The 25502-nt window shown below is 50.3% G+C and overlaps 1 protein-coding gene across 12 annotated transcripts in view; it reads left to right on the top strand.

Moving 5' to 3' along the window:
- MYO18A (myosin XVIIIA) overlaps positions 1-17313 on the top strand; it is a 150295-nt gene extending 132982 nt beyond the window's left edge. For 7 of the 12 annotated variants that reach the window (XM_061604630.1, XM_061604632.1, XM_061604633.1 and 4 more), the window contains 4 exons: positions 1102-1146; positions 6245-6367; positions 7660-9017; positions 15768-15857. In XM_061604630.1, the coding sequence (XP_061460614.1) occupies positions 1102-1146; positions 6245-6367; positions 7660-9016 (1525 nt within the window). In that variant the 3' untranslated portion in view covers position 9017; positions 15768-15857. Of the gene's footprint in view, positions 1-1101; positions 1147-6244; positions 6368-7659; positions 9018-15767 lie in introns of all 12 variants that reach the window. The other 5 variants (XM_061604636.1, XM_061604641.1, XM_061604638.1 and 2 more) reach the window with 3 other exon arrangements.
- Positions 17314-25502: the final 8189 nt, after the last annotated feature.

Genomic DNA, 25502 nt, shown 5'->3' on the forward strand with positions numbered 1-25502 from the left:
ACAAGCAGGGCATGGTGGTGATGAGCGGTCAGCGATAGACTGTCTCTGCACACAGAGGGTTAGTGTAGCTATTGTTGCTATGGGCTTTTGAGTAAGCCGGTCTTCTATTCACCTACAATACCTGCCCACTAGAGATGTGCTAGAATTCCACCCTTTGGACTTGGTACTGAATTTTCCATCAGTTAGCTTATTCTCAATCGCTGGAGATGGGATTTTAATGTAGGGAGTTTCCACGGCTGTTTTTGAAAATGGACTTTTTTAAAAAAAATCTGTCTCTAAAACATTGTAAGAATGATTATTCAGCGATATTTCCTTCAAAATATCAATTTCCTTTTAAAATACTGATATTAATGTCAATATTTTTTCCAAACAAACCCCCCCAGAAATGCCCAGAAATGTTTTTCTTCCAGCTGTTAATAATATTAATAAAGTTGTAATAATAATAATAATAATTTAGTCCTCAACAGATTTGATACTTAACGGTAAAATAAAGTGGGTTTTTTAACTTTTATTTTTTAAATTACCAAAAAATTGCATTTTTTTTTAGCAGACTGTTACTGTGAAACAAATGTGGTAGTGGGTAATTATTACCCCTTTTAATTATAGCCATGTTAGGTAAGCTTTCTCTTAAAAAGAAAAGTAACATAAGGCTGTATCTAGCCAAGTTCTTCTCAGAGTAGACCTATTGGAATGAAAGGAACCAAGTAAGTCTTGCCCATTAACTTCTTTGGGTCTCCTCTGAGTAGGACTAGGACCATATATGACCCAATGAGTGGCATTCAGTTGCTCCAGAGTGGACCCATTGAGATTAAGGCACCTAGCATAGTCATGTCCGCTGACTTCAGTGGGTCTACTTGGAGTAGGACTTAATATGACCCCATATATCCCCTTCAGTCCAGCCCATTGAGCCCTTTGCAGTTCCCATCAAACTTTATTGCAGAGAGTTTTTCCGTTGCACCCTCTCCCCACCCCCATTTCTGCTTTTTGCTTTCCTGGCCCTTTCCCTCCTCCCCCCCCCTCCTCATTGCCACACTTCCTCTGGTGTTTCATTTTGCCTGTTTTCTCCTCTTCCCGCCTCCCCCCCTTATCCCCGTTCCCCAGCCTACAGGACATGGTGACTAAGTACCAGAAGCGCAGGAATAAGCTGTGAGGATGAGTTTTGCTCTCTTCCTGATTTCCAGTAACCTCTTGTTTCTCCTAACCTTAAGCATGCCATGGAGGGGAGGTGGGGGGCCACAGCGCCTTTCCCCCTCCCCGTAATATAGTTGCATGCCCCCCTTTCCGTGTGCATTGGCCTTACAAGTTCTAACTCTTTATTGCTGTGTCCCAGCGCAACTCACGAGAGGTGAACCTAATCATGGAATTGGAGGGAAGGGATTTGTGTGTGCGCACAGATGGTAATCTGGGTTTTGAGTTGGAGGGAGGAGACAATAAAGGGTTTTGTTTGGGGTCTAGTGATCTTGCCTTTTCCTGGCTTGGCCATTCAGGGTAACAGCAGCCTGCAGTAGGTCTGCGGTTGGCGTTCCTTTCTGGAGGGGTATCATGGCTGTTAAAAGAGTTTTTGGTAGCTATATATTGCAGTGGAGTGCAGAAATAACTGGCCTGTTAAGACTGGTGGTTGAAAGAATAAAGAAATGTAAGGTTTATTGCTACAAAAAGGTAAAAGTTGTGCATGTACTTCTTTACTCAGCGCATAGTTAAACTATGGAATTTGCTCCCACAAGATGCAGTAATGGCCACCAGCTTGGATGGCTTTAAAAGAAGATTAGACAAATTCATGGAGGACAGGGCTATCAATGGCTACTAGCCATGATGGCTGTGCTCTGCCACCCTAGTCAGAGGCAGCATGCTTCTGAAAACCAGTTGCCGGAAGCCTCAGGAAGGGAGAGTGTTCTTGCACTCGGGTCCTGCTTGCGGGCTTCCCCCAGGCACCTGGTAGGCCACTGTGAGAACAGGATGCTGGACTAGATGGGCCACTGGCCTGATCCAGCAGGCTCTTCTTATGTTCTTATGATGAAGCAGCTGTGCGGACTGCACTTAGGGAGCCATTAATAACAAACAGAACAAAGACAGGAAGAGAAGGGATGAAGGGGAGGAACAAAGCCTGCAAAAACAGTTTAGTGCAAAAACAGTTTCGAGGAGGTATCAATAGAGAGAAGATTGCCTTTCTGTTCATCACCGCCTACTGGTTCAGGTTGCTTGTTACATGGGTTGGTGCCTTACTTCCAACTATGGCAACGTCTTCGGCAGTCGTTACTAGGATAGGAAGGGAAATGGCCTCCTAAATTGTGCTGTGGCTTGCCTCTTAAACTGCATTGCGGTTTGCCTCGTTGCTTTGTGAGATGATGGTGGGCAGCACCGTGGCAGGACATCCATGACGAGGGCCCCAAATCACCTCTAGTCGTTGGAGTGTAGCACCTAGGAAGTGAGCTTTGGGGGGTGCTTTACAAAAGTATTGGTGGACTTGCAGCCCACAGGCCAAATTGTGCCTGACAGTGGTCCTAATTCGGCCCATGAGCCCATTTTAGAACAGACCCATAGGTCCATCTGGCTCAGTGTTGTCTACACTGACTGGCAGCGGCTTTCCAGAGTTTCAGGCATGGAGTCTCTCCCAGTGGTACCTGGAGATGTCATTGGGATTGAACCCGGGACCTTCTGTGTGCAAAGCAGATGCGCAGCTACTGGGCTATGCCTCCTCCTCTTTTCTTTGACGTTGGGTCACCTGATGTCACAGTGACTCAGGTGATCGTACAGGTGAGCAGTCCTGGCCAGCAGATGGTGGGTGAGCTGAGGATCCAGTCGGATCCTGTTCCCCACCCCTGCTTTTACACAGGCGGTGTTTTTGAGCTCACTCTTCAAAATGTATGAATGTGGCAAAGTCGTCTTCGAAAGCATGTGAATTGTATAGAAATGAACTCGTCATCGTTGCTTGTGGTCCTACCAGGTGTGAAAGCGGTGGCATGAAATTGTTGCTGGGGCTGTCGCAGAGCACAGTTTTATGGGGAATCTGGGAGCAGCCAAAATATTCTGACAACCTGGGGAAAAAATTCACATCCTGGGAGTCCTGTGGCCACCCTCTGAGCCCAGGATCTTGGATTACCTTCTGCGATTATTATGATGGCAAAGCCTCTTTTCCTGAGCTGGAGATGGGCTGGGCCAGGCTGTGGCAAGATCTATACTAGCTAATGATAAATGTAACCGTGTGTAGCAGTGATAGAGGGCCGCTGGAGCCTTGTTGTCACACACAATTAATGTCCCCCACAGTTCAGTCTGCGTTTGTTCGTTCCCTGGTGATTTGAATCCCAGTTAACTAATGGAATGCAAGCCTGGACATAAATTGCCTTTGACATGAGGTTTAATTCCGACAATTTAAAATCTCAGCTGCCCTCTGAGTTTGTTTACAGGGCTCCTTGTGCTTTTTGGGTTTTTTTTCCCAAGGCAAAAAAACAACAAAACTACCTCCCAGCATTTATTCCCAGAGAGGGAGACATTTTGTTGATCAAGGGGGCCTTGTTGCTTTGAATCTGACAAGGGGAGATTCAGAAGAGATGTTTATTCTTTGTTGGCTCCTCCCAGGCAGAAGATAAGTGAGGTAGAGAAGAGTGTTCATTTTAAGTTCACATTAGATATCCGTTAAGGGGGGTGTAAAGGGTGCCTCTGCAAAGTTTCCTGGGGGTGGGGGTCCACCACAGCTGTTCCACTTAGCTCCATGGGAAACCAGGCAAAGAGTTATTGAGCCCAAGGAGGTAGGAAGAGAAATAATGCTCCGATACGCTTATAAATGCAGTTGTTATTGCCATAATCCTAATGCAAGCAGTTAACAGCTCTGCATTAGAGGAGAGATTTATATGGGTAAGTGTAGGGATGCTTTCTGTCCCCCTGCCTCCCCCCCGCATCCCACGCGGAATGGCACTTTTCCGTGCTCGAGGCAATCAATACTCTTATGAACACCGCTTATAAATTTAGAGGCTTTAAGCCGGGTAGGGCCGTGTTTATGTCATGTATAAATCACCCCACGCTACCCCCATGGCAGAAGGAGGTTTGTTCACTTGGGAGCCTTAAATCCTCACGCAGTCGAGTCACTACCATGTGGCCCACTAAACTCCCAGTGTACCCGGAGGGGGGGAGACACAGCAGTGTCACTCTTCCTTGCCATTGCCTTAATTTGACACTTAGCAGGGGAGGGCCATAAAAGGGGACCCTGCTCCCTTCCGGATCCCATCCCCAGCAGTCTGCAGTGTTCTCTCTCTCTCTCCAACAGCCGCCTGCATTCTCCACCATTTATTATCTATTCAGGGCCATAATTCTGGGCAGAGGTTACCTCGACTGGCAGTATGGAGGGGGGGGGGAAAGATGGATGCCAGGAATTGGGGGGAGGGAAGGTGTTCTAAATGTGTTTTTTCTTCCTCCCCTTTTAATGAGCTGAACCCATCAAACTAGCAGAGGGAAAAATAGTTTAGTTAGGATTGCAGAGGGTGAAAGCAGCTGTTGGGAGAGAGGATTCGGAGGTTTAATGAACCTGGCCCCTCTCACCACTTGGTCTTTCAGATGCACCTCATCTTGAGGGATCTCTGTCTTCTCTTTTTAAAACCTCCACCTTTTTTTAGAATTTTCTTCCCATGCCGTCTACAACATCCTCCATTTGCCCTGGTAATGCTGGGCTGTGTACAGACAACATGCATTTAAAGCACATGGCTGCTTCCCCCAAAGAATCCTGGGACCTGTGGTTTATCCTGTCACAGAGATACAATTCCCAGCATTCTTAACAAAACTAAAGTTCCCAGGATTTTTCTTTTTTGGGGGGTCATGTGGTTTAAATAGGTGGTGCTTACTCAGCCCTATTCTCCTAGTTATGCCTGCCGTTGTGGGTGCCTTGCAACTACAGATGCTTGTGACAGCTTTATTTATACCAGTTTTCTGCTGGAGATCTCTAGCCTTGCAGGCTATTGGTTACAGTGGAGTGGGGGGTTCATGGACTAGACTAGAGGCAAACTGGGGAGGGATTTGACACAAGGGGGTGGTAGAGAAAGAGGTGGCGCCATCGTGGGGTAGCTTGAGGTGGTTGAGGGTTTGCTTGCTGTCTGCCTGAGTGCCATTGTGGCCTCTTACACACACAGCTCTAAGCAGATCCTCAAGGACAGGAATGTAAGAATTGGGAATGACATCTCACGGTGATGAGAGGAGGTTTACAAAAATAGATTGCGGTTATCCACTGCGAGATGCAAGAGGCTGTAGGCTTTATTCTGCTCTGCAAGGGTGGTGGTGGATGGATTTGAGGACAGGGCAGATGTCTCCCTCTCTCTCCAGCTCTACAGGCAAGGGTGCGCAGGGCACCCTTCAGGGAGGAGTGGCGTAGGCACACACACACCTCACCAGTCCTCTCACTCTCCCCTGAGATTTGCGCAGGTAGGGTGCAGATGACAGCTCCCCCACCTCCCGGCCGAGAGTCAAAGGTGCATCAGCAGAGGAATGGCTGCTTATGGTCTGCGCTAGTGTCCCTGAGCCTGGTGCCCTCCAGCTGTTTGAGGCTACAGCGCCCATCAGCCCCAGCTGGGAGCTGTAGTCCAAACCGTCTATAGGACACCAGGTTGAGGAAGTCTGGTCTGAATAACTCCTCCCATTTTCACCTCTGGTAAATAAGGTTCTGTAGGCTGTTGAGTTGTTTTGAAACCATTTTTGACCAGAGGCCAAAGTGGAACAAAGTTTATGTGTGTACGCACCACAGAGAGATGAAGCCTCTGTCCAACCTTGCCCAGGTTTCCTGAGCACAGACGCAAGAAGAGCTTGGGCTGCTGGATCAGGCCAGAGGGCGGGACATCAAGTCCAGCATCCTGTTCTCTCACTGGCCAGCCAGATGCCGCCAATGGGAAGCCCCAAAGCAGGACCCGAGCGCAACAGCAGCACTCTCCCCACTTGCCGTTCTCAGCAACTGGCGTTATTCAGAGGCTTAACTGGCTCTGGCAGCGGAGGTGGCATTTAGTCTGAGACAGTGACTTGGCCGAGGTCACAAAGATGACATAGAGGTTTTTAAAACCCAGTTCTCTTTATCAGCATGTGTGATCGAGTGCCTCATATCACCTGGCTGAGGGTGAGGTTGGGGTGGGTCGCTCCTTGGCTTTTTGACTGCCAATTAACTCTTTCTTGGCTGGCCCTTCTCAGTACTTTGCGCATGTCGAATTTGATGCTGCCCCCTGCCCTGGAGGACGGTTCTGATCCAATGTTTCCCCCCCTCCTCCTTTTCCAGCGAGGGTGACTCAGATGCTGATTCGGAGCTTGAAGACCGTGTGGATGGCGTGAAGTCTTGGCTATCCAAGAACAAAGGCTCTTCCAAGACGGTCTCTGAAGACGGCAGCCTGAAGGGCAGCAGGTTGGCATTCCATGCTCGGGCTTCTGCCTCTGGGAGGTTCTGCCTCTTGCTCCTCCCTTTCCCTCCCATTGCTCCTCCTCCCCTTCCACCCTTCCACTCATCGTCGCTACCTCTTACCACTGGAGTAGAGTATGTGTACGTGGGGCTGATGGAGACGGCACCTCCCAGTGTCCACAGTCTGTTTACATATGTGGGATGCTTTTTGGAACGGGGACATTGCCTCAGCAAGTCCTCAGTGTTGGGGAGTGCATGGAGCTGGGATCCCAGACAGCAGTTAGATTTGGCTGATAGAGTAGATCACCCCACTCTCTCCACCTCTGCCCCGCCCCGCCAAAAAACAAACAATCTCCAATCCTGCAGCCGCATGTCGCCTGAGAGTGTGAATCCTTGCTTGGGTCACCCAGTTGCCCGCCTTCTCCCCCATCAGCCGTTGGAAGTGACCGGGAACCAGACGGGGCTATTTATAGGACACCTGTTGCCATGGCAACCAGCGGCACAGACCGTGGCAGGCTGAGATGCTGATGGCGGGGCCGAGACTGCCTGCCTGCCTCTCTGCCTGGCTGTTACGAGTGCATTTTGTGTTCCAGGACGAGGGTCCCTTTTTGGGGTGCTGAAAAGCATTTCCCTACCCCCTGCCTCTTAAACTGCATTGCGGTTTGCCTCATTGCAAGAGCATATGCCGAAAGGTTGTTCCCCCCCACCCCCAGTTGCCTGCTCAGTGAGGATTAGTTTGGGTTTGTGTCAAAGTTGCTTCCCACTTTTGGGGTTCAGCTGCCTTCCCCCCCTGCTGTTTTCCTCCCTCTTTCTTTCCTCTCTTCCCCAAACCCACTCACCCACCTATGAGTGCTAAGCGGGGGAAGATCTGAGGCATGCACTCTTAATTGGCTTAATTTATTCTTCGGCATGGATGTAAAACATTTTGTTATGGAAGATAATGCCCCTTTTTTTTGCCAGTGCTGAGAATCAATCGTTACATGCCGCCAGCGTTTTTCAGGTAGTTGACAACAAGATTAATGGAAATCAATGACAGCTTTTTGGGGTGGGGGGGCAGAGAGGGGGAGAAGCAGTGGTGTAGAACAATGCGTACATTTGCATGATGCTTCTTGTGAAGTTATCCTCTTCCCACATGCATGCACGCAGACACAGGCTGCGTTGGCCTCCCTTTTTTATCTTCTCTCTCTCACACACACCCCTCACTCACTCACATGCACACGTCCCACCCCTTGAATTTACCTTCTCTCTGTTTCTCCCTTGCTGTGGCCTCTGCTCTGTCTCCCTCCTGCCCCTGTCAGAGCCACCCTGAACTCGGTTGCCAAAGAGGGCAAGGAGGTGGACGAGAGGCCCGTGTCAGTCATGAGTTCTCTGAGCTACAGGAAGCGGGCCAACCTCAAGGACTCCATCGGGGGCAAAGGGGATGAGGAGACCCTCTTCTCCACCCTGAGTGAGCGCCCAGCCTCCCCCGACCGCTCCTTCCGCAAGGCGAAGCGCAACTCTGTGGCCAGCGGGTTGGATGACAGCAGCTCCGTAGCCTCGTGGAAGAAGCCCACCAGAGCGGTGGACGATCTGGACGAGAGGGGGTCAGTCCTCTCTCAGCCCTTCTCCGAAGCCAGCAGCCGGCTCCACAAGGGGCTGGAGAAACGCTGGTCCATCTCGGCCACAGAATTTGATAAAGCCTCAGCTTTGTCTGCTCCCATCAGTCACGGCGGGGCCTCCTGGTGTGGCCTAGAGGCCCGGGAAGATGACGCCAGGTCGTCCCTCAGCTTTGCACTCTCCAGCCCGGGCAGCTTGCGGCGGAGTGCCTCTCGCCTGGATGACCTCTGCCCTTCCTCCAGCCGCCCAGGTTCCTGCATGTCCTTGGGCCGCTCTCAACTGGACGATGCAGCCAGCATTGCCCTGAGCGACTCCCGGTCACTCTACAGCCAGCACTCGCTCTCGCGCAGCCTCTCTGTGCCCCCACGACCTCGAAGCGCTGCCTCGGGTGAGCTGCAGGCAGAGGACCCTGACATCCGGCCCGTCGGCCACCGCAGCTACCTCGACCCAGACCTGGAGGCGGCCATCAACGAAGTGTTGAACTACAAGCCTGTCAAGTTTAAGCGCTCCAGCCTGGATCCTGACTCGGATGAGGATGACAGGAAGAGTGTCCAGAGCTCCAAGAGTGCCGCCCTGCTGGAGCACCGAGCCGAGCACCCGGCCACCAGCCTGCGTAGGTCTGCATCGGCCTTGGATTTCTCAAGGCCGCACAGCGCAAAGGGCAAGAGCAGGAGGAGGAGCTCGAGCGAGTCCTCCTCCTCCTCCTCCTCCTCTTCATCCTCTTCTCCAGAACGGCATCGGAAGAGCTCCAAGAAGCACTCCAAAAACTCCAAGAAGAAACCGAAGAAAAGGAAGCAGCGCTCGCGTCCAGGCTCCTCCTCGGAATCCTCTTCCAGCGGCTCGTCGGGCTCCACCGTCTCGTACCGTAGCAACTCCAGCATCAAGAAGGGCCCCAAGCGGGGAGGCCAGGGCTCCGGAGGGGAGGATGGCGGCACCCCCAAGGAAGGGCACGAGGCCGGGAAGTCAAACAAGCGGCTGAAGAAGGAGGAGAAGCATCGCAAGAAGGAAGTGGACAGCCTGATGATGAAGTATCTTTATCGCCCAGAGAGCAGCGACTAAGGCAGGTGGCATGGAAGAGGGAGCGTGTGCTACTGTGAGCATGGAGTTACTGACTAATCCCTAACCAGGGGAGGGAAGGAGGGGGCTCTGAGCTGGAGCGTTCCTTATCCTACATCAACAGCAGCTCAGTTAACCAAACTGGAAGGATGACCGGATACTTCCATGCATGCCGGCAACAGACTACTTGGGTTGACTCACCTGAAGCATGCGTGTGTGCTTTTCACTAATCTCGTCCTCCTGGACTCCTCTTTGTTGACAGGGGGATCCTATTTCCACATCCCTGGTGGGGTTCTCAGACCCACCGTTAAGCCAGGGGGGGTTGCCCCTAAGCTGTGCGGTATGGTGGCTGCGGGCGGGGCATTTATTGATTTCAATTTATGCATCGGTTTCTATAAAACATTATTTGTTTTATTTATGAATAGCTTCCAAGGAGGCATGCCAAAGCTACTTGCAATAACATCTATGGAACAGTTTATAGAGAGTTAAAGCAATGGCATATCTAAAAAGCATTTTTTTAAAAAAAATCCAATAATTATAAACATTTATTTATTTATTTACTATTAAATTTATATCACGCCCTTCTGCCCAGAAGGAGCCCAGGGCGGCAAACAAAAACACTACAACCATCTTTAAAAACAAATCCTTAAAACTTCTTTTGAAATAAATCTAAAAGCAATTCTAGCACAGATGCAGGCTGGGACAAGGTCTCTACTTAAAAGGCTTGTTGAAATATATAAAAACAGTTTAAAACAGCACCAGCCCATACATAATATCAGTGGGAATCCAAGACGAGTTGCCACCTGGGACAAAGATTTTAGAAGGCTCATTGAAAGAGGAACATCTCCAGCAGGTGGGGAAAAGACGGAAAGAGATGTCTCTTGTCTGGTCTGCAGCGGGAGGGACTTCCGAGGGGTCGGTGCAGCCATGCTGAAGGCCCCGCATCATGCAGAACGGACCTGATGGGAAGGTGTTTGCAGGATGCCCTCTCCCGCAGAAGGCAGTCATCGGTTGTGGGGGCAGAGTGAGGCAATCTTTGGGTATCCCGGTCCCAAGCTGTGTAGCGCTTTGTACACCGATACCAGCACCTTGAACATAACCTGGTAGCTAATCGGCAAGCGATTTAACAATAAAAGCTAACAATTGAAAACACAGAAATCAGTTAAACGTTATGTAGATAAAATCAGTTAGATAGATAAAACAGTTTCATATTGCCAAGGTCTTCGGGGAGTCACTGTTAGTGGTCCCCCATGGCTCGCCTGCATGGCTTGTCTCCACCAGGAGCTGGGTGCATCCAGGCCTGACTCTGTGGACCCCCTTCCGGTTGAGGTCCGACAGGCCCTCTCTCCCTGTTGAACTTCTGGTGCCTACTGAAGACATCTTTATTCCAGCAGGCTTTTACAGTGAATTCTGATTTTACAGTTTTAACTCATTTTTCGATCTGCCATATTGAGTCTCCTGTATGCGGCTTAGAGGCGACTGTGATTGAGCAGTATCTGAATTGTCAACATAAATAAGATAAATAGATATATAAATACAGGTTCAAATCCAGTACAAATTGGATAGAAATCTCCACTTAAAAGGGCCGTTGAAGGAAGGTCTTCAATAGGCTCCTAAAAGACAATGGAGATAGCAGTGCCTGTCTGATACTGAAGCAAGGGCCCTCTCTTTGTGGTTGTGGCCAAAGCCCCCTCACTAAACAGTGGCCTCCCCTTTCGTGCTCTGTGTATCTTTCTGCGGCTCCCTCCTTGCCATCCTAAGATGGTGTGGATTCTGGCACCATGGCGCATAGGCCTTGCCCGCTTCCTCTTACCCTCCAGTAGCATCTTTCTCCCCCAGGGATAAGCTGCCTGAGGGACTGGGACACTGAGAAGCCTTAATCCTCTCCACAGCCTGTCAGGAATTGGCTGTTCTTATTCCTCATGCAAATAATGGGTCTCAGTGTGCCTCTGACCCCTACCACCACCACCCCAATGCTGCTCCGTGCTGTGGAGTTGAGCTGCTGTATAGTAGAGAAATGGTCTTGGCGCTCCTGGTTCCTTTGTGTTCTGTGCACACGCACGCACCCAAAATAGAGATGGCTAATGGTGAAGGGAGCAGACTTCCCTCTTTGTGAGGATCTCCCCTCTTGTCTCCCTTGGCCTGCTTTGATGGAGGCAGCTGTAAAGGCAGGCAGGCAGTAGCTTAGGCAGCCATTTTTTGTTCTGGTAATTGAGAGGAAGCCATGATGGAGACTTTTTCTTGCTTTGCTTCTTGAACCCCAGAGGCTGATAAGCAAGCAACCTGTGTGTGTGTGTGAGAGAGAGAGAGAGGGAGAGGATTCTGCAGTAGGACAGCACAACTGCAGAATGTAGAATTGGAGGCAGAACTGTTACAGTTAACCTTTCCTTTTTAAAAAAAATAAATAAAATAAATTTCTTGCCATTCTAGGTTACAAAGGTAGACTTGAAAGTATTCTGGCCATGCCTGGAGAGTTTCAGAAACCAAAGGTGTGTGTGTGAGGGTATCCAAATCAAATTCCCACTTGCACTAGTCAAATAGCAACCTCTGTCCAGTAAATGCACACCTGTTCTGGGCAAGCCCTAACCTGGGCTGAAATTCAGTCTCAGCCCATTGTGCCTGTGTTTCTCCTGCCTTGTCTGAAGGGACTATTCTAGGCCAGGTGAGGAAGGCCACATGATCCCCACTTCCGATAAATGAGATCAGATCTACACCACCACATAAAGCCCAGTCAGCCCTAGATTGTGCCTGCCCGGTGCTATTTCCAGCAGTCTCCAGGAATCAGCAAAACCACAGCTGCTGGGCTGTGTTCGGCTTTAGAAGATCACCATTGTGGCAAGCCTGAACTGGAGAGACTGGTAAAGGGAGAAGAGTTGGCTCTGCTTCCTCCATCCCAGCAGTCAGTTGGCTTCTCTCCTTCCCCTGCCCGTTGCTGGTTTTATTTTTGCAAGTGGCACAAGAAATGCCAGTGTGCATCAGCATAGGCCAGAGATGAGTTTCCAGGGAGAGAGAGAGAGAGAGGTGGAAGAGCCAGAAAAAGCCAGCTCCGTCTCACGGAGTGTCACATTGCCGTGCGGAAGCTTGAGCCTTCCCTGGCGAGGCTGTGCTTGGCAGATGTTCACGCCCACAGTTAGGAGCCTTTGTTTGCCCACTTCAAAGATGTGACAAGGGAGAGGCGAGTGTGTGTGTGTTGTGTGTAGGGGGGGGTTGCCTCTGCAGCAAGTGTTTTGTGAAGAGGACAAACTACTGCAGTGAAGGCAAAATTGTGTGTGTCTGTCTTCTCCCAATCTCTAACAAAAAATTATTTGTATATTAAATTGTTTCCGACAGCGTTGAATAGGAGAATTATCTAGGAAAGAGAGAACACACTCCCCCCCCCAATTTCCTTCTCTTTCTTTTTTTTAAAGACAATTTCTCTTTTACATGTTCAATTGCTCTAGCGGCCTCCTGCAGCTGGGGGAATGTTGTGCTTTACATTTCTTAATGCACTTAACGCTCCAGCTGCCGTAACAAGAAATGGAGCTGGGAGGCAGGGTTGGGGGCCAGGGCTTGCATAAGTGGCGCAGGGGAGAGGGGAGGAAAGAGAAGAGAGTGTCTTATTTTCTCTAAGCAACTGCAACGGGGTATAGAATTTCAGAGAGCTGGCACGAGGGGGGACACAAGAGGTCATTTAGAAGGTTTGTATCACACACTCTTGTCCCCCCACCCCATGTTAAGCACACACTTCCTCTTCTCTATGGTTGCTTCTGCAAGTTGCACACAATTTTGGGGCGTGTGTGTGTATGAGAGACCGACAGAGACTGACTTGTACTGTCATAGAATGTCTCTGAAGCACGTTAGATTAGAGCTTTTTCCTCTTCTCAGTTTGTTTCCAGCTTCTGCTTTTTTTGTAGGAGAAGCCTATTCTTTTATCTAGATCATTATCCTGGGAAATGAGGGGTTGAAAGCGTTCTTGGCATTCTTATGGTGGGGCTCGATCCTGGGTGTCTTTGTTTTGGCTGACCCCAGAATCTCTGAGGTCAGTTTCCCGGGAGCCATAATTTAAAGGCTTGAGCTGGATCCAGCGGCTGCATCCGGCAGATTGCACAATTCCAATGACCAGCCACTGTTGTGTGCTTGTACCAGACCCGGCCAGCCCATCTGGAGACTTCAGACGGCCCGCCAGTCACAGGGGCTGATCTTAGGTACATGGGAAACATCAGAAGCTGCGTTATTCCGGATCATACCATTGATCCATCTAGCCCTACATTGTCTGCTGTGACTGGCAGCAGCTGTGCAGGGTCTCAGGCAGAGAAGGGTCTTCCTCATCGCCTCCTTTCTCCCCCTCCTCTTCCCCCCTGTTCTTTTTAAGCTGGAGATGCCAGGATTGAACCTGGGATCTCCTGCATGCAAAGTCGCCTGTGTCCCTGTGATCTGCACTGTGTTGGTGCCTTGCCTTTGGAACTCCCTCTCCAGGGAGGCTGGCTTGCCTTGATGTATCTTTGGCACTGAGGGGAAAACTTCACCCCTCCCTCCATGCCATCCAGGAATTCTTGTGTATCAAACAGCTTGATGGTTTTGTGAATTGCTTTTATAGTTTGCTCTGTCTCTCTTGTGCCATCCTCGACTCGGGTGGGTGCGGGAAGGAGGAGGAAGAGAGACTTGCCTGTCTCCTGTAGGGATGCGGGGAGAATTTCAAATTCAATTCACATTTAAAGGCGAATCTGCTTACCTCACACTTCCTGGAACCATGTGAATCGAAACCACAGCCATCCTTCGAAATTTAGACTTCTCTCCGAATTTTGCAAGGCAGTCCTCCAGCCAAAGAGTGTGTACAAAAACACTTACGCTAGGGCAAAAGTGCACACGTTAATGGAAATAAATTATATAAATGAACATTCGTTGCACAAAATGTGTACATTAGGAGAAATTTGCACTAAAATGCGGACAAATTTTCACAGACTTTTAAAAAATGAATTCACAGAGTGACGTGAACATGTGGGAAACTGAGCTTACGACTGGAAATGAAGAGAAACCCAAATGCTCAGATTCATCCAACCCCAGTCTCCAGCCTGTTTGGGCAACTCCTTCATCACAGAACAAACACGGCTGGGTCACCCTCCCTCTCCCCAATCTGGATGGCCCCCAGATCTAATGAGGATTAGGCGATCTGAACCAGATTCCTGGACCTGAGAGGAAACAGTGAGATCCACTTTGGTGCCGAGATGATTTTGGCTGCTCGACTTGAGCCTCTCCAACAAATCCTCGCCAAGGCTCAAGAGTTACCTTCCCAGCCTCTTGCTTGCGCTTTACGTTTGCGTTGCGCGTGCAGTGTGGGCGTTCCCTGAACGGAAGACAGAAATGCTGTTGCAGATGCCACTTGGCTAATTTGAGGGATGGGAGAGAGTCTCACTGGCAATGCTCCAGTAGCAAATCCTCTCCCCTCCTCAGCAAATGCTTCATGCCGGGAGGGAATTTACAAATGGCTCCCCATAATGAGCAAGTTTGTGAGGTTATTTCGTCTTCCGAGCGTGGCTTGCAACAGATAGGGGTGAAATTTCCAACAAATGCCTGATTTGCTACAGATTATTTGCTTAGCTCTGCTAACTACAGAGGAGAGTAAATCACTGTGGAATGCCCTGGAAGTGTCTGGGAGAGAGAGAGGGAAAAAATGATAAAAATGAATAATGAGCTCTCATGAAAGCGAGCTGCTGGCTTAACGGTTTGCCAAGGCAAGCAGGGAGCCAGGAGAGACGTGGGGCCCTGCCTATGAGCTAGGAAGAGAACCCTAAACGCCCCCACCTTGAGAGAGAGAAAACAACATTTTAAATCAGGCCCTGTTGTTTGCTACCTCCTGTTCCTGAAAGAGCTCTTCCTCCTCTAACGAGATCTGGTGGAGGACTTGCAGGCTGCTCATCTTCCATCATCACACCAGCCCAGCCCAGAAATTGATGCTGGGGATGGGATTTAGCCTTCTGAGAAATTTCAACATCCTTTCTTTCTTGTCTATCTTTTCCTTTCTTTGTTTAGAATCATGTTTCTAGTCCCTAACAGAATTGCAACTGTGTGTGAGATTCCTGATGCAGCTTCAAGCCAAACCCGGGGGTGGCGGGCAAGGGGGAGAACCGCTGCACAGGGTTGCCAGTGGTGAGTCGGCGGGGCTCCACCATCCTGGGCAGCCCCCCCCCAACTCGCAGGAACAGAATAAATTATGCACAGCAAGCAAACTTATGTCGGCAAGTCCGTAATTTATGCAAACAGCAGAAATCTACTTTTGGGGCGCAGAATGTGGGTGCTGGCGAGCCCTCCCCCTGCTCCGCCCTAATCAGGAGAGAGAACTCAGAGCTGGCTTCAGAAATAGCCTTGACGAGGGTTTGGGTCTTTCCGAGTTGCTCCAGCCTTATTTCGTGGGAGGCAGCCGGAGCGTGGCCCAGCCAGGCCGGGCTTAGCAGAGGCTATCGCATTTGCTTTTTGCAGGATGGGTGGGAAGAAACGGTACAAAAGGTGTTTTCCCAGCTGACACTGACCAGGCCTTCTGGCCACCACTTGCGCATGTGTGCGAGGGCTGCGTAGACAGGATTTTTTTTTAAAAAAAAAAGTGGAGAGAGACAGCTTTTGAATTGAACATTCATATTGTGGTTTGACGTGTGCAGGTGGCTAGCCTGGGAAAGGCAAGCCACCAATCCTAATGCTTCTCCTTGTGAGAACGGGACTCTCTGCCTGCACCAGAGCCATGTGCGTTTTGTGACTTTGCCTCTTTCTTTCCCTTCCACAGCCCCCCAGGCTATCGGAAATCATTTACCTACGACAAATCAGACGAGGAGCGGGACATCTTTGACAGCACACACAGGTCCAAGTACTCCTCCCGGAGCTGCCTGAGCGACAGTGACTCGGAGAGCAAGCCAGCAGAAACCACAGCGTAGCCCCAGGCAAGGAGCAGGCTGGCAGGTGGTGCACCCTTCATTTCCCGACCCTCCTGCTCTGCGATGGGGGTGCCCTTTGCCCAGTGCACTGCCTGGTAGAGTGTCTCTCTCTGCCGCCAGCTGGGGGTGCCACATGATCACTGTCCTCTTGTGTGGTAGAGAAAGACAAAGACTTTGCAAGGCCACTTGTCTCTCCCAGGGAAGGGAAGGGTGGGGGGCAGGGAGGCCTGACCATTGCTCAGTTGCAGTGTCCCCCCCAACCAACCCCAACCAATTTCAGACTGACCTGTGTGTGCCGGATGGATTTTGCGCTCCTGCCAAGCTCTCCTCTGGTGGCCCAGTCTGCAGCTGCAGGACGGTTCCATTGACTGCAGAGGACACCACCCTCCTCCTCCTCCTCACTTCGTGTGTGTGTCAACATGTGTGTCTGGGGCGGGGGAGCCTTTATGCAGTGCCTGCCCATTTTATGTCACAATTTTAAATCCATTCTGACCCTTGTGTGGTGTCCCAGGAAGCGAGAGCGTACCCCTTTTCTCTTTTGTTCAAAACATTTTTTAGAAAGTTGAGCCAAAAAGTACGCATGCACGCACATACGTGCAGACACACAGGCGTGCTCCCCCCATCCCTTCTTTTCCTCCACTGGGGGAATAAAGAAAATGGGGGGGAAACCATTTCACCAGTAGAGTGCCATGCACTGCACGGTTGTGCTTCATGCCACAACATTCTCCCTTCCCACATTTTCTTGCACTTGGTTTCTGGGGGGATGAGGGGGGTGGGGCTGCCACCTCCTCCATCCGAGCGTCCCTGCAGCTCCATATCTCCAGGGACGTTTCCAAAGGAACCTGGAAGCAAAAACTATTCTTCCAGCCCTTTGCCATAACCACGCACGCACCGCCACCACACGCATTACACACGGGATCCAAAAGCTGGGCTGAGTCCCCCCCCCTTCCTTTTTCTCACAGGAGGTCTGGTAACCAAAACACCTGAATCATTCACACGCCTTTGCTTGATTTTTTTTTTTGCAAGCATTTAGCTGCTGTTGCTGATGCTTGTTTCTCTGGCAGACTTTCCAGAGGAGTTTCTTCACGCACCTCCTTCCAAAGACACACATCACACTCGAGGCCAGGAGCACCCCCACCCCCACGAACCAAAATCAACTCACTTAAAGCCCTTGCTAAGTTATACACAAGACTGGACTCATCAAGCTCTGATGGGGTGGGGAGGAAGGGGGGACTCCCTGCCTTGCCAGGCTCCTCTCTCTGGTCTGGGTTTGGTTTCTGTTTGGGGTTTTGCACTACTACAGTTGTGCGTTTGATTTTTTAATTATTATTATGTTTTGCCCCTTCCCGTGTCTGTCGACTTTAAATAAGAAAATAAATATCATTTACGGCTGGTGAACTCCCCCTGGTCGTTGGTGTCTTTTCTTGGAGTGTTGGTGGAGGCGCATTTTTCCTTTTCTGGTAGTGGAGCCTTATTTCCGTTTCCCCCCCGCAAGAAAAAACCTGCAGCTGGAAGCATGCTTCATTCTTACACTGCACACACACACACACATGTTTCTAGAGTGAATTTGCCATGTGCAGAGGAGCCTCTCCTCCTCCCCACCCCTGTGTGCTTCTTGCTGTGTGAGTCCCTGATTTGGCCATACCTCTAAAGTCATAAAGGGGTGGGCCCAGGGCAGTATCTCCTGGAGAGACCCAACGGGCAGTCTCCGTGTGACTGCTGATAATTCTGCTCTGCATGCCTGCTTCAGAAGCAGTTTGAGCAGTCCAGAAGCACCTGATGCAAAAGGTGAGCCAGAGCGGTATAGCAATGGAACCAATGACCTAGGGAGGTGGTGAGCTCTGCAACACTGGAGGCATTTGAGAGACAGGTGGACAGGCCCTGTAAGGGATGATTCCATTTGGATTCCTGCCTTGAGTAGGGGGTTGGTCTTGATGGCCTTATAGGCCCCTTCCAGCTCTCCTACGATTCTGTGGATACATGGGGAACTGAGGAAGCATTAGAGCAGGGACATGGAAGCTGTGCCCCCAGCTGCTGTTAGGTGATGGGAGGTGGAGTCCAGCAACATCGGGAGGGCCATGCACATTACAGGAACCTTCGAGTCACAGGTAGTGATGGTCACGGCTGCACATGCAACTCTCACACTGCTGTCAATGCTGGGAGGATTCCCCCCCTTCTGTCTCCCATTGCAGAAGGCAAGCTGCCTTTTCCTGGTGGATGCCCACCTGTCTGTGCTCCAGAGATTGCCATCTGGAGGCAGTGATGGCCCAAATCCTGTGTGCCTTTAGGTCCAGGAGGAACACTCAGCCTCAGTACCCGAAGCTGGAGTTGCACGCATCATAACTTCGACGTGATCCAATTGCGCTAGCTGGATGTGGCAGATTCCTGCCTTCAGCGGCCTCCCATCTCGTTTTGGATTGTGGACAGTTTTGGGAAATAATCCTGGTGGAGTATTTTTTTTTTTAAAGGCATCTCAGATGCCGTCACGCAAGCTGCCTTCTACCCTTGGAGGTTGTGACCTCCAATGGCCGCTAAGCGCCATCCACCGGGAGCAAAATCTCCTAACTGAGAAGTGCACAGAAGCCTTTCCCAAGAGTGTGGCAATGTCCTTTGCAAGTGTGCACTGGCTGCAGGTGTGTACACAGGGAACATACAAAGTTGCTTCATGCTAAGTCAGACCAGTATTACCTGCACTGGCTGGCAGTGCCCCCCTCCCCCAGCTTTCAAGGCAAGGAGCCTTTCCCACAGTCCTACATGGAGATGTCATTGGGGATTGAGCCTTGGGCCTTCTGCATGCAAAGCAGCTGCTCTGCCACTGAGCCACGGCCCTTTCCCTGCTGGCTGCTATCACAAACAGCCAACTAAGCCAAATGCGCCCTTGCCCAGCTATCGAAGAAGCAATTTGGAGCAGAGGGGTATAGCTGCCATTAACAGGAAGGAGAACACCAGCCTCCTTGAATCCCCATGCATATTTATCTTTTCCTTGAGGTTTTATTACCACCAAATGGTATATCAATTTAGTCTAGAGAAGATGACGCCTCCGAGCCTGTGCAGAGTATCTCTTAAAACAGAGAGGACGGGAAGAAGGAGGGTGGCAAGGTCAATCCCTCCCACCCCCATTTCTCCTCTAGCCAACTCAACAGTGCTACTCACAGTGGATATTCTAAGCAATTGAACGGGCCGATATTCTATGGAACCATTCCAAAACGCAAATCCCTTTGCATTTTTTTAAAATAAAGTGTGGCTGAGCTATGGCAATAACATTATTAAGCTATATATTAGACAGGCGCCATCTCTGTTATTTTTTCGGCTCCAACTGAAGACTGCCCTGTTTCCACAAGCCTTTTAAGTAGAGACCTTATCCCAGTCTGTGCCTGTGCTAGAACTGCTTTTTAACACTTTTTAAAAGCTTCTTTTAAAAGATGTTTTTGGAGACGTTTTGTTGTAATATATTTTAAAGTCTGTTTTTATGATGTTTTAGAGGGTTTTTAGTGCTTTTGTTTGCCACCCTGGGCTCCTACTGGGAGGAAGGGCAGGATATATATCTAATGTATAAAATAATAAATAATAAGTAGTAATTGCAGCCGTTGCTCTGCAGGATAATTGCTTTATTTTCACAATGGAGTCTCAAAGGTACCCAAGAGCAGACATTTTTATAACCCTTGCTGTGACTGACTTATCTTGTCTACAAAGTTTTAAAATAGTGCTTCCCCCCACCCAGCTCCTATAGATCTGGAGAAGAATTTCCAGATCAGAGGACTTCATTTGCAGGCAAGGTTGAATCCTCACTGTTTTCCTTTAGATCAGTGGTTCCTAAACGGTGGCCCACAAGGTTCATTCAGGCGATCCACGGCATGTCTTTGCATTTGTAGTTGACGTTGGGAGACGGAACATCCATCACAGTGAGTATTCATATTGATTTTTAATTGTATTTATATGGCTGCTTTTGTTTTTTGTTTTTTTCTGTATTACAATTACTACCACAAGGAGAAAAATCATTCAGTGGTACACCAAGACCCTCAGGAATTTTCAAGTGGTCCTTGGGGGAAGGGGAGTTTGGGGGCCACTGCTTTAGGTCACTCCATCCAAGCTTGGTGCCCTCCAGATATTTTGGACCACAACTCCCATCAGACCCAGGCAAGAGCAATTGTAGTCCAAAGCCATCTGGAGATGTTGGCTGGGACTCATGGGCGCCGTTATCGGAAACATCTGGAGAGTACCGGGTTGGGAAAAGGTGCTTTTAGACCTTTCAAGGACTAGGGTGTGTGGATGTGTGTGGATGTGTAATAGGAATAAGGGAGCCATTTCTTACACCAGAGGTGGAGAACAATACGGAATTGTTGTTGGAGTACAACTCCCTTCATCCTTGCCATGCTGGCTGCTGGGAGTTGGGTGTGCAACAGCATCTTGGGGGTTCCCAATGCTCTCCATCCCTCCTCAAGGACACCTTTTTCAGCTAAAGCAGGGATAAACACAAGACCTTGGATCAGGCCAGGGGCCCATCCTAGTCCAGCATCCTCTTCTCACAGTGGCCAACCAGCTGCCCCAAAGGGAAACCCTCAAGCAGGACCTGAGCACAGCAGCAGCGGCCGCTCTCCCCTCCTGCGGTTTCCAGCAACCAGCATTCAGAGGCATCCTCCGACTGTGGAGGCGGATCATAGTCATCAGGCTTCGTAGGCACCAGTAGCCGTATCCTCCAGGCACTTGTCGAATTCTCTTTCAAAGCCATCCACGTTGCTATCCATCACCCCCTCTTGTGGGAGCAAATTCCACCATTCAGCTATATGCTGTCCTGAATCTCCCAACATTCAACTTCGTTTGGATGACCTCGTTGGGTCCTAGTGTGATGAGAGAGGGAGATGGCAGACCTGTGGCCCTCCAGATGTTGCCGGACTGCAACGCCCCTCGTCCCTGACCATTGGCGATGCCAGCTTCTGGCATTGATGGGAGCCAGAGTCCAACATCATCTGGAGGGCCGCACAGGTCCCCCATCCGGATGTTGCTCCTCCTTCCATCTAATCTGTAGCCCGTGGCATGCAGCAAGTGTTATCCTAAGGGGCCCTGCAGCCTTGCCCTCCCGTAACCTCCACAGGGTCTTTCTCAGCTTGGGCCGTGATGGTGGAAAGTGCTGGCTTGGGTTGGGGAGGAAGGAGCTAACGGAGCCAATCCAGGCCACAAATCTTCCCTCGTTTGGAACAGATGGTGCAGGCTGAGTGCTCTGGCACTGTGGGCTCCCCCCCACCTGCCTTTGCTGCACAGCGTAATCCTCTCAAGAGCGACGGTGAAGCATAAATAACACGCTTGTGACCGAGAGGCATCCTCCTCGCAGCCTCTTCCTGGCAAGGGCCTCCCAGGGAAGGAGTTCCAAGGCATAGCAGGGGCCCAGCTGGAACTTTTTCTGAGCGAACGAGGAGAGACTCTTGGGTGCGTGGAGAGCCAGGGTCAGGTAGCTGCGCCCCTCCTGACATGGCTACGGGGAAGGGCCGTGGCATGCAGGAAGTCCCGGGGTCCCTCCTCATTGGCATCTCCTGGTAGGGCTGGGAAAGAGGGCTTCCTGCCTGAAACCCCAGAGAGCCACTGCCAGTCAGTGTAGACAGTGGACTGACTTGGGATACAGCAGCTTGCTAGGTTCCTATTTAAACCAGCCCTCTATTCAGAACCATGAGGACTAGAAACTTACTTTATGTTTAGGGCCATAGCTCAGAGGCAGAGCATTCTCTGGGCATGCCAAGGTCCCAGGTTGGGGTTCAATCCTCGGTGGCATTTCCGAGTAGGAATGAGAAAGACCCTGAAGAGCTCCTGCCAGTCAGCATAGACCAGTGGTTCCCCATGCACCACGTGGAAATTGCCACGGACCTTGGCGTACCACTGGTTTCCCCACTTGCCACAGTTGTAATGGGCTGTGCTAGGTGCTGTATGATTGTTAATTGTATTTGTATTGCTGCTTTTACTTCTTGTATTTTGTTGTATTACAATTTGAATTCCACAGAATTCAGATTGTAAGTTCTTCGCAGGGACGCCACAGAGCACCTGGCAGAAGTTCGTGAACCACTGGTGTCTATAGAAACCTCTGGCTTTCAGGTCGCTCCGATATAGCCTACTGCACAAAGACAAATTTGTCACCTGGCCACCACTTGCATGTGACGCTTGGGCTGGAAAAGGTCCCCCATGTTGGGAGGAAAGCACCAGCACATGTTGCAGGTGACCTGAACCAGCGGGCCATGATAGGCAGAAAGGCAGAAAGGCAATCTTTCTTCCTTCTGCTGATTCCTCCTCTAAAGTGTTTGCTGTTTTTGCAGGCTTTGCTCCTCCCCTTCCTGCCTTTGTTCTCAGTTAGTTAGTCATGGCTCCCTGAGTGGAAGCCGTATGGCTGCTTCAGCATGCATGACTTTACCTCTTTGTAGTAATACACCTTACATTTATTTATTCTTTCAACTCTCCAGTCTTAAGAGACCAATTATGCCACTGTGTGGTGTAATGGTTAGAGTGTTGGACTACGAACTTGGAGACCAGGGTTTGAATCCCCACACAGCCATGAAGCTCATTGGCTGACCTTGGGCCAGTCCCTGCCTCTCAGCCTCAGAGGGAGGCCAATGGTAAGCCCCCTCTGAATACCGTTTATCACGAAAACCCTATTCGTAGGGTCGCCATAAGTCGGGACCAACTTGAAGGCAGCCCATTTCCATTTTATTTCTGCATTCTGCTGCAGAAATCCCAACACCCCACCCCTGAGATGCGGGATGATCTCTCCCAGGAGTTGAAACAGCTGGAACGCTGCCCAGTTGAAGGGAGCAGATGGTTGCTAAACAGTCACAGGATTTGATTTGCAGGTAGCTGCAGAAGGGGTCCATCACTCACTTCAGGCCAGAAGACGTGGTTTCCAAGGGGAGCCCTTCCTACTTTTTGCACAAAGCAGCCGTGTCAGGGACTCTGCTTCACCCAGAGCAAAAATTCATCAGCCATTTATTAGTATATTCTAACCCAGAGGGTGGAGGAGATCGTTTTGCTCTATAGCAGGGACGGAGAACCTGTGTCCCTCCCTTTCTGCATCACAACACCCATAATTGGCATCTGGTTGGCCACTGTGAGAACAGGATGCTGGACTGGAAGGGCCGTTGGCCTGAGCCAGCAAGTTCTTCTTAGGTTCTTAATTTAGTTTTATTTAACAAAACGTGTATACCACTTGATTGTAATAGAACCTTGCAGCGGTTTACAAACCCCTCCCCAAAAACATTTAAACTATCGACAAAACAAGTATTTAAAAACATTAAAAAGATAATTAAGTGCAAGCTAAAAAGAGCTTAAATCATATGTCAGCTTCTGCCTGTCTGGTCTGGCTTGCAAAAAAGCAAAAATGCTTTAAGGAGGTGCTGGGAAAAGTACAGCGAAGGCATCTGCCTGATGTCATTGGGCACGGAGTTCCAAAGTGTGGGTGCTGCCACGCTAAAAAGAATGGGTTTTTTGCAAGTGTGGAATGAGCATTGTGTAGCACATGTAACAGGGCTGGTTCTGCAGATCAAAGTGCTCGAGTGGGCACGTTAGGGGGTAAGGCGGTCCCAAAAGTAAACTGGTCCCAAGCCGCTAAGGGCTTTATACACCACTAACACCACCTTGAATTTGGCCCAGTGGCAAACAGACAGCCAGTGCAGATCTCTGAGCAGAGGTGTTACATGCCGACAGGGTCTCGCTCCTGCCAGGAACCGTGCTGCAGCTTTCTGCACCAACTGCAGTGTCCAAATCCAGCAGCAAGGGAAGCCCCATGCACTGCAGTAATCCAGCCTTAAAGTCACCAATGTCTGAATGGCTCTCCCGGCCCAGGGTTACCACCCTTTGCAACGCTGATGGGAGTTGGAGGCCAACAGCCTCTGGACAGCTGCAGGGTCCCCATCCCTGTTCTGTAACGAAATACGCACGCCCATTTCTCACATTTGCACAGCCACAGAACTGAGGCTTGACATGCAGTCTGCCACTGACAGGGAGCCTGTACCTGGCACGGTATACCTATTTTTAAACACACCTGTTCACAGCATTCACACTTTACATTTTTAGTGTAGTGTGCTCTTTTAAAAAAATAAAATCTGACACCATTTACAACTTTTTTTTAAAAAAAAAATCCATAATGTGTGAAGAGCTCTGGAAAAACTGCTAGACTGGCTTTAAAAAAATGCCAATTCTCTTCTTACATTAATAACATCTCCCCAAATTAACCATTTCCCCCCACTGACTGCCGGCAAAAATTGCAGTTGCTCTGGAGACCTCGGCACTGCAATTTGCTAATTGAAAAAATGCAACGTTCTGAGACCAGGAATTTTTTTTATTTTTTTTAAACACCCTTTCCTCTTGGTGAATTGGCCCTCAGCTAACTCATGTGCAATTTTAAAAGTGCTCCCCACCTCCCAAAAAGAAGCTAGGAGAGTGTTTTAAATGAAAAGAAAAAGCACAGCTATCTAAAAATGAGGACTGGCCCCACCGTGAGGTTAAGTGGACCAGCTGCCACGAGCGGCAGATTTAGGGCCCCGTTAGTAAATGCGGTTTTGGCGCTTTATCCATAATTCTACACATCGCTGCGTGTGACGGGGGTGACCGGCTGCCTTGGCTGAGAAAATAGCTTCAGTAGCCCTGTCCCCAAATGGTGGGAAGTGGCCGTAGGGCAGCAGTGGGGGACCTTTCTGGCTCCAGGCCAACTGCGCCAGGTGGGCAAGGCAACCCACCTGTCCATCACACTATGGCATCACGTGATTGACAGCTGGGTTGGCAAAATCCCATAGGAAGCTGCCCTTCTACCGAATTGGACCCGTTGGCCCATCTAGCTCAGTACTATGTACACTGACTGGCAGCTGCTCTCCAAGGTTTCAGACAGGACACCCTTTTTCCCAGCCCTACCCGGAGATGCTACTGAGGAATGAACCTGGGACCTTCTGCATGCAAAGCAGATGTCCTGCTGCTGAGCCCCAAGGGCCCTTCCCTTGACCTTTGTGAGCCCCTCGGTGCTTTTCCTTTCCTTCCCGACATCAGAGGTGCGAAGGAGGAGCACAGCATGGCCTCAAACAGCAGCTCTGGAAACCTCTTCCCCTCCCTCCTTCCACAACTTGGAGCCCGCTTTACCTGCCCCACACCTGATGTCATGTGAACAGCCTCGCGGACTAAATGGGGAGGCCAGGTGGGCCACGTTTGGGCCAGGGGTCCCCCCCGCCCCTGGTTTGGCAGGGAGAGGAAGGTTCTGAGTGAGGGGTGGGGGACCTTTGCAGCCCAAGGGCCACATTGCCTCAAGGACAGCCTTCTGCGGGCCGAATACCAGCGTTGGGCAAAGTGGAAGGAGCCATGCATGTGTCTCTTGCCTTGGTATGGTAGGTCACGTGCCAGCCAGCTGCACAAAGGCGAGAAGCTTCTGTGCAGACACACACATGCGTGTCCTGCTCCATCCAGGCCAGCGAGTGGCATTGTCACAGTTCAAGGACACATGCCAGCCAGGCTAAAGCGCTCCAGGAAGGCACGGAGCAAAGCTGGTGAGAGGTATGGCCTGGGGATGAAGTGTCCCAGGGGCCGGATGGAGAGGCCTGGAGGGCCACGTTGGGCTACCCTGGCCT

The sequence above is a fragment of the Rhineura floridana genome, chromosome 21, assembly GCF_030035675.1.
Source record: "Rhineura floridana isolate rRhiFlo1 chromosome 21, rRhiFlo1.hap2, whole genome shotgun sequence".
In the NCBI taxonomy this organism is placed as follows: Eukaryota; Metazoa; Chordata; class Lepidosauria; order Squamata; family Rhineuridae; genus Rhineura; species Rhineura floridana.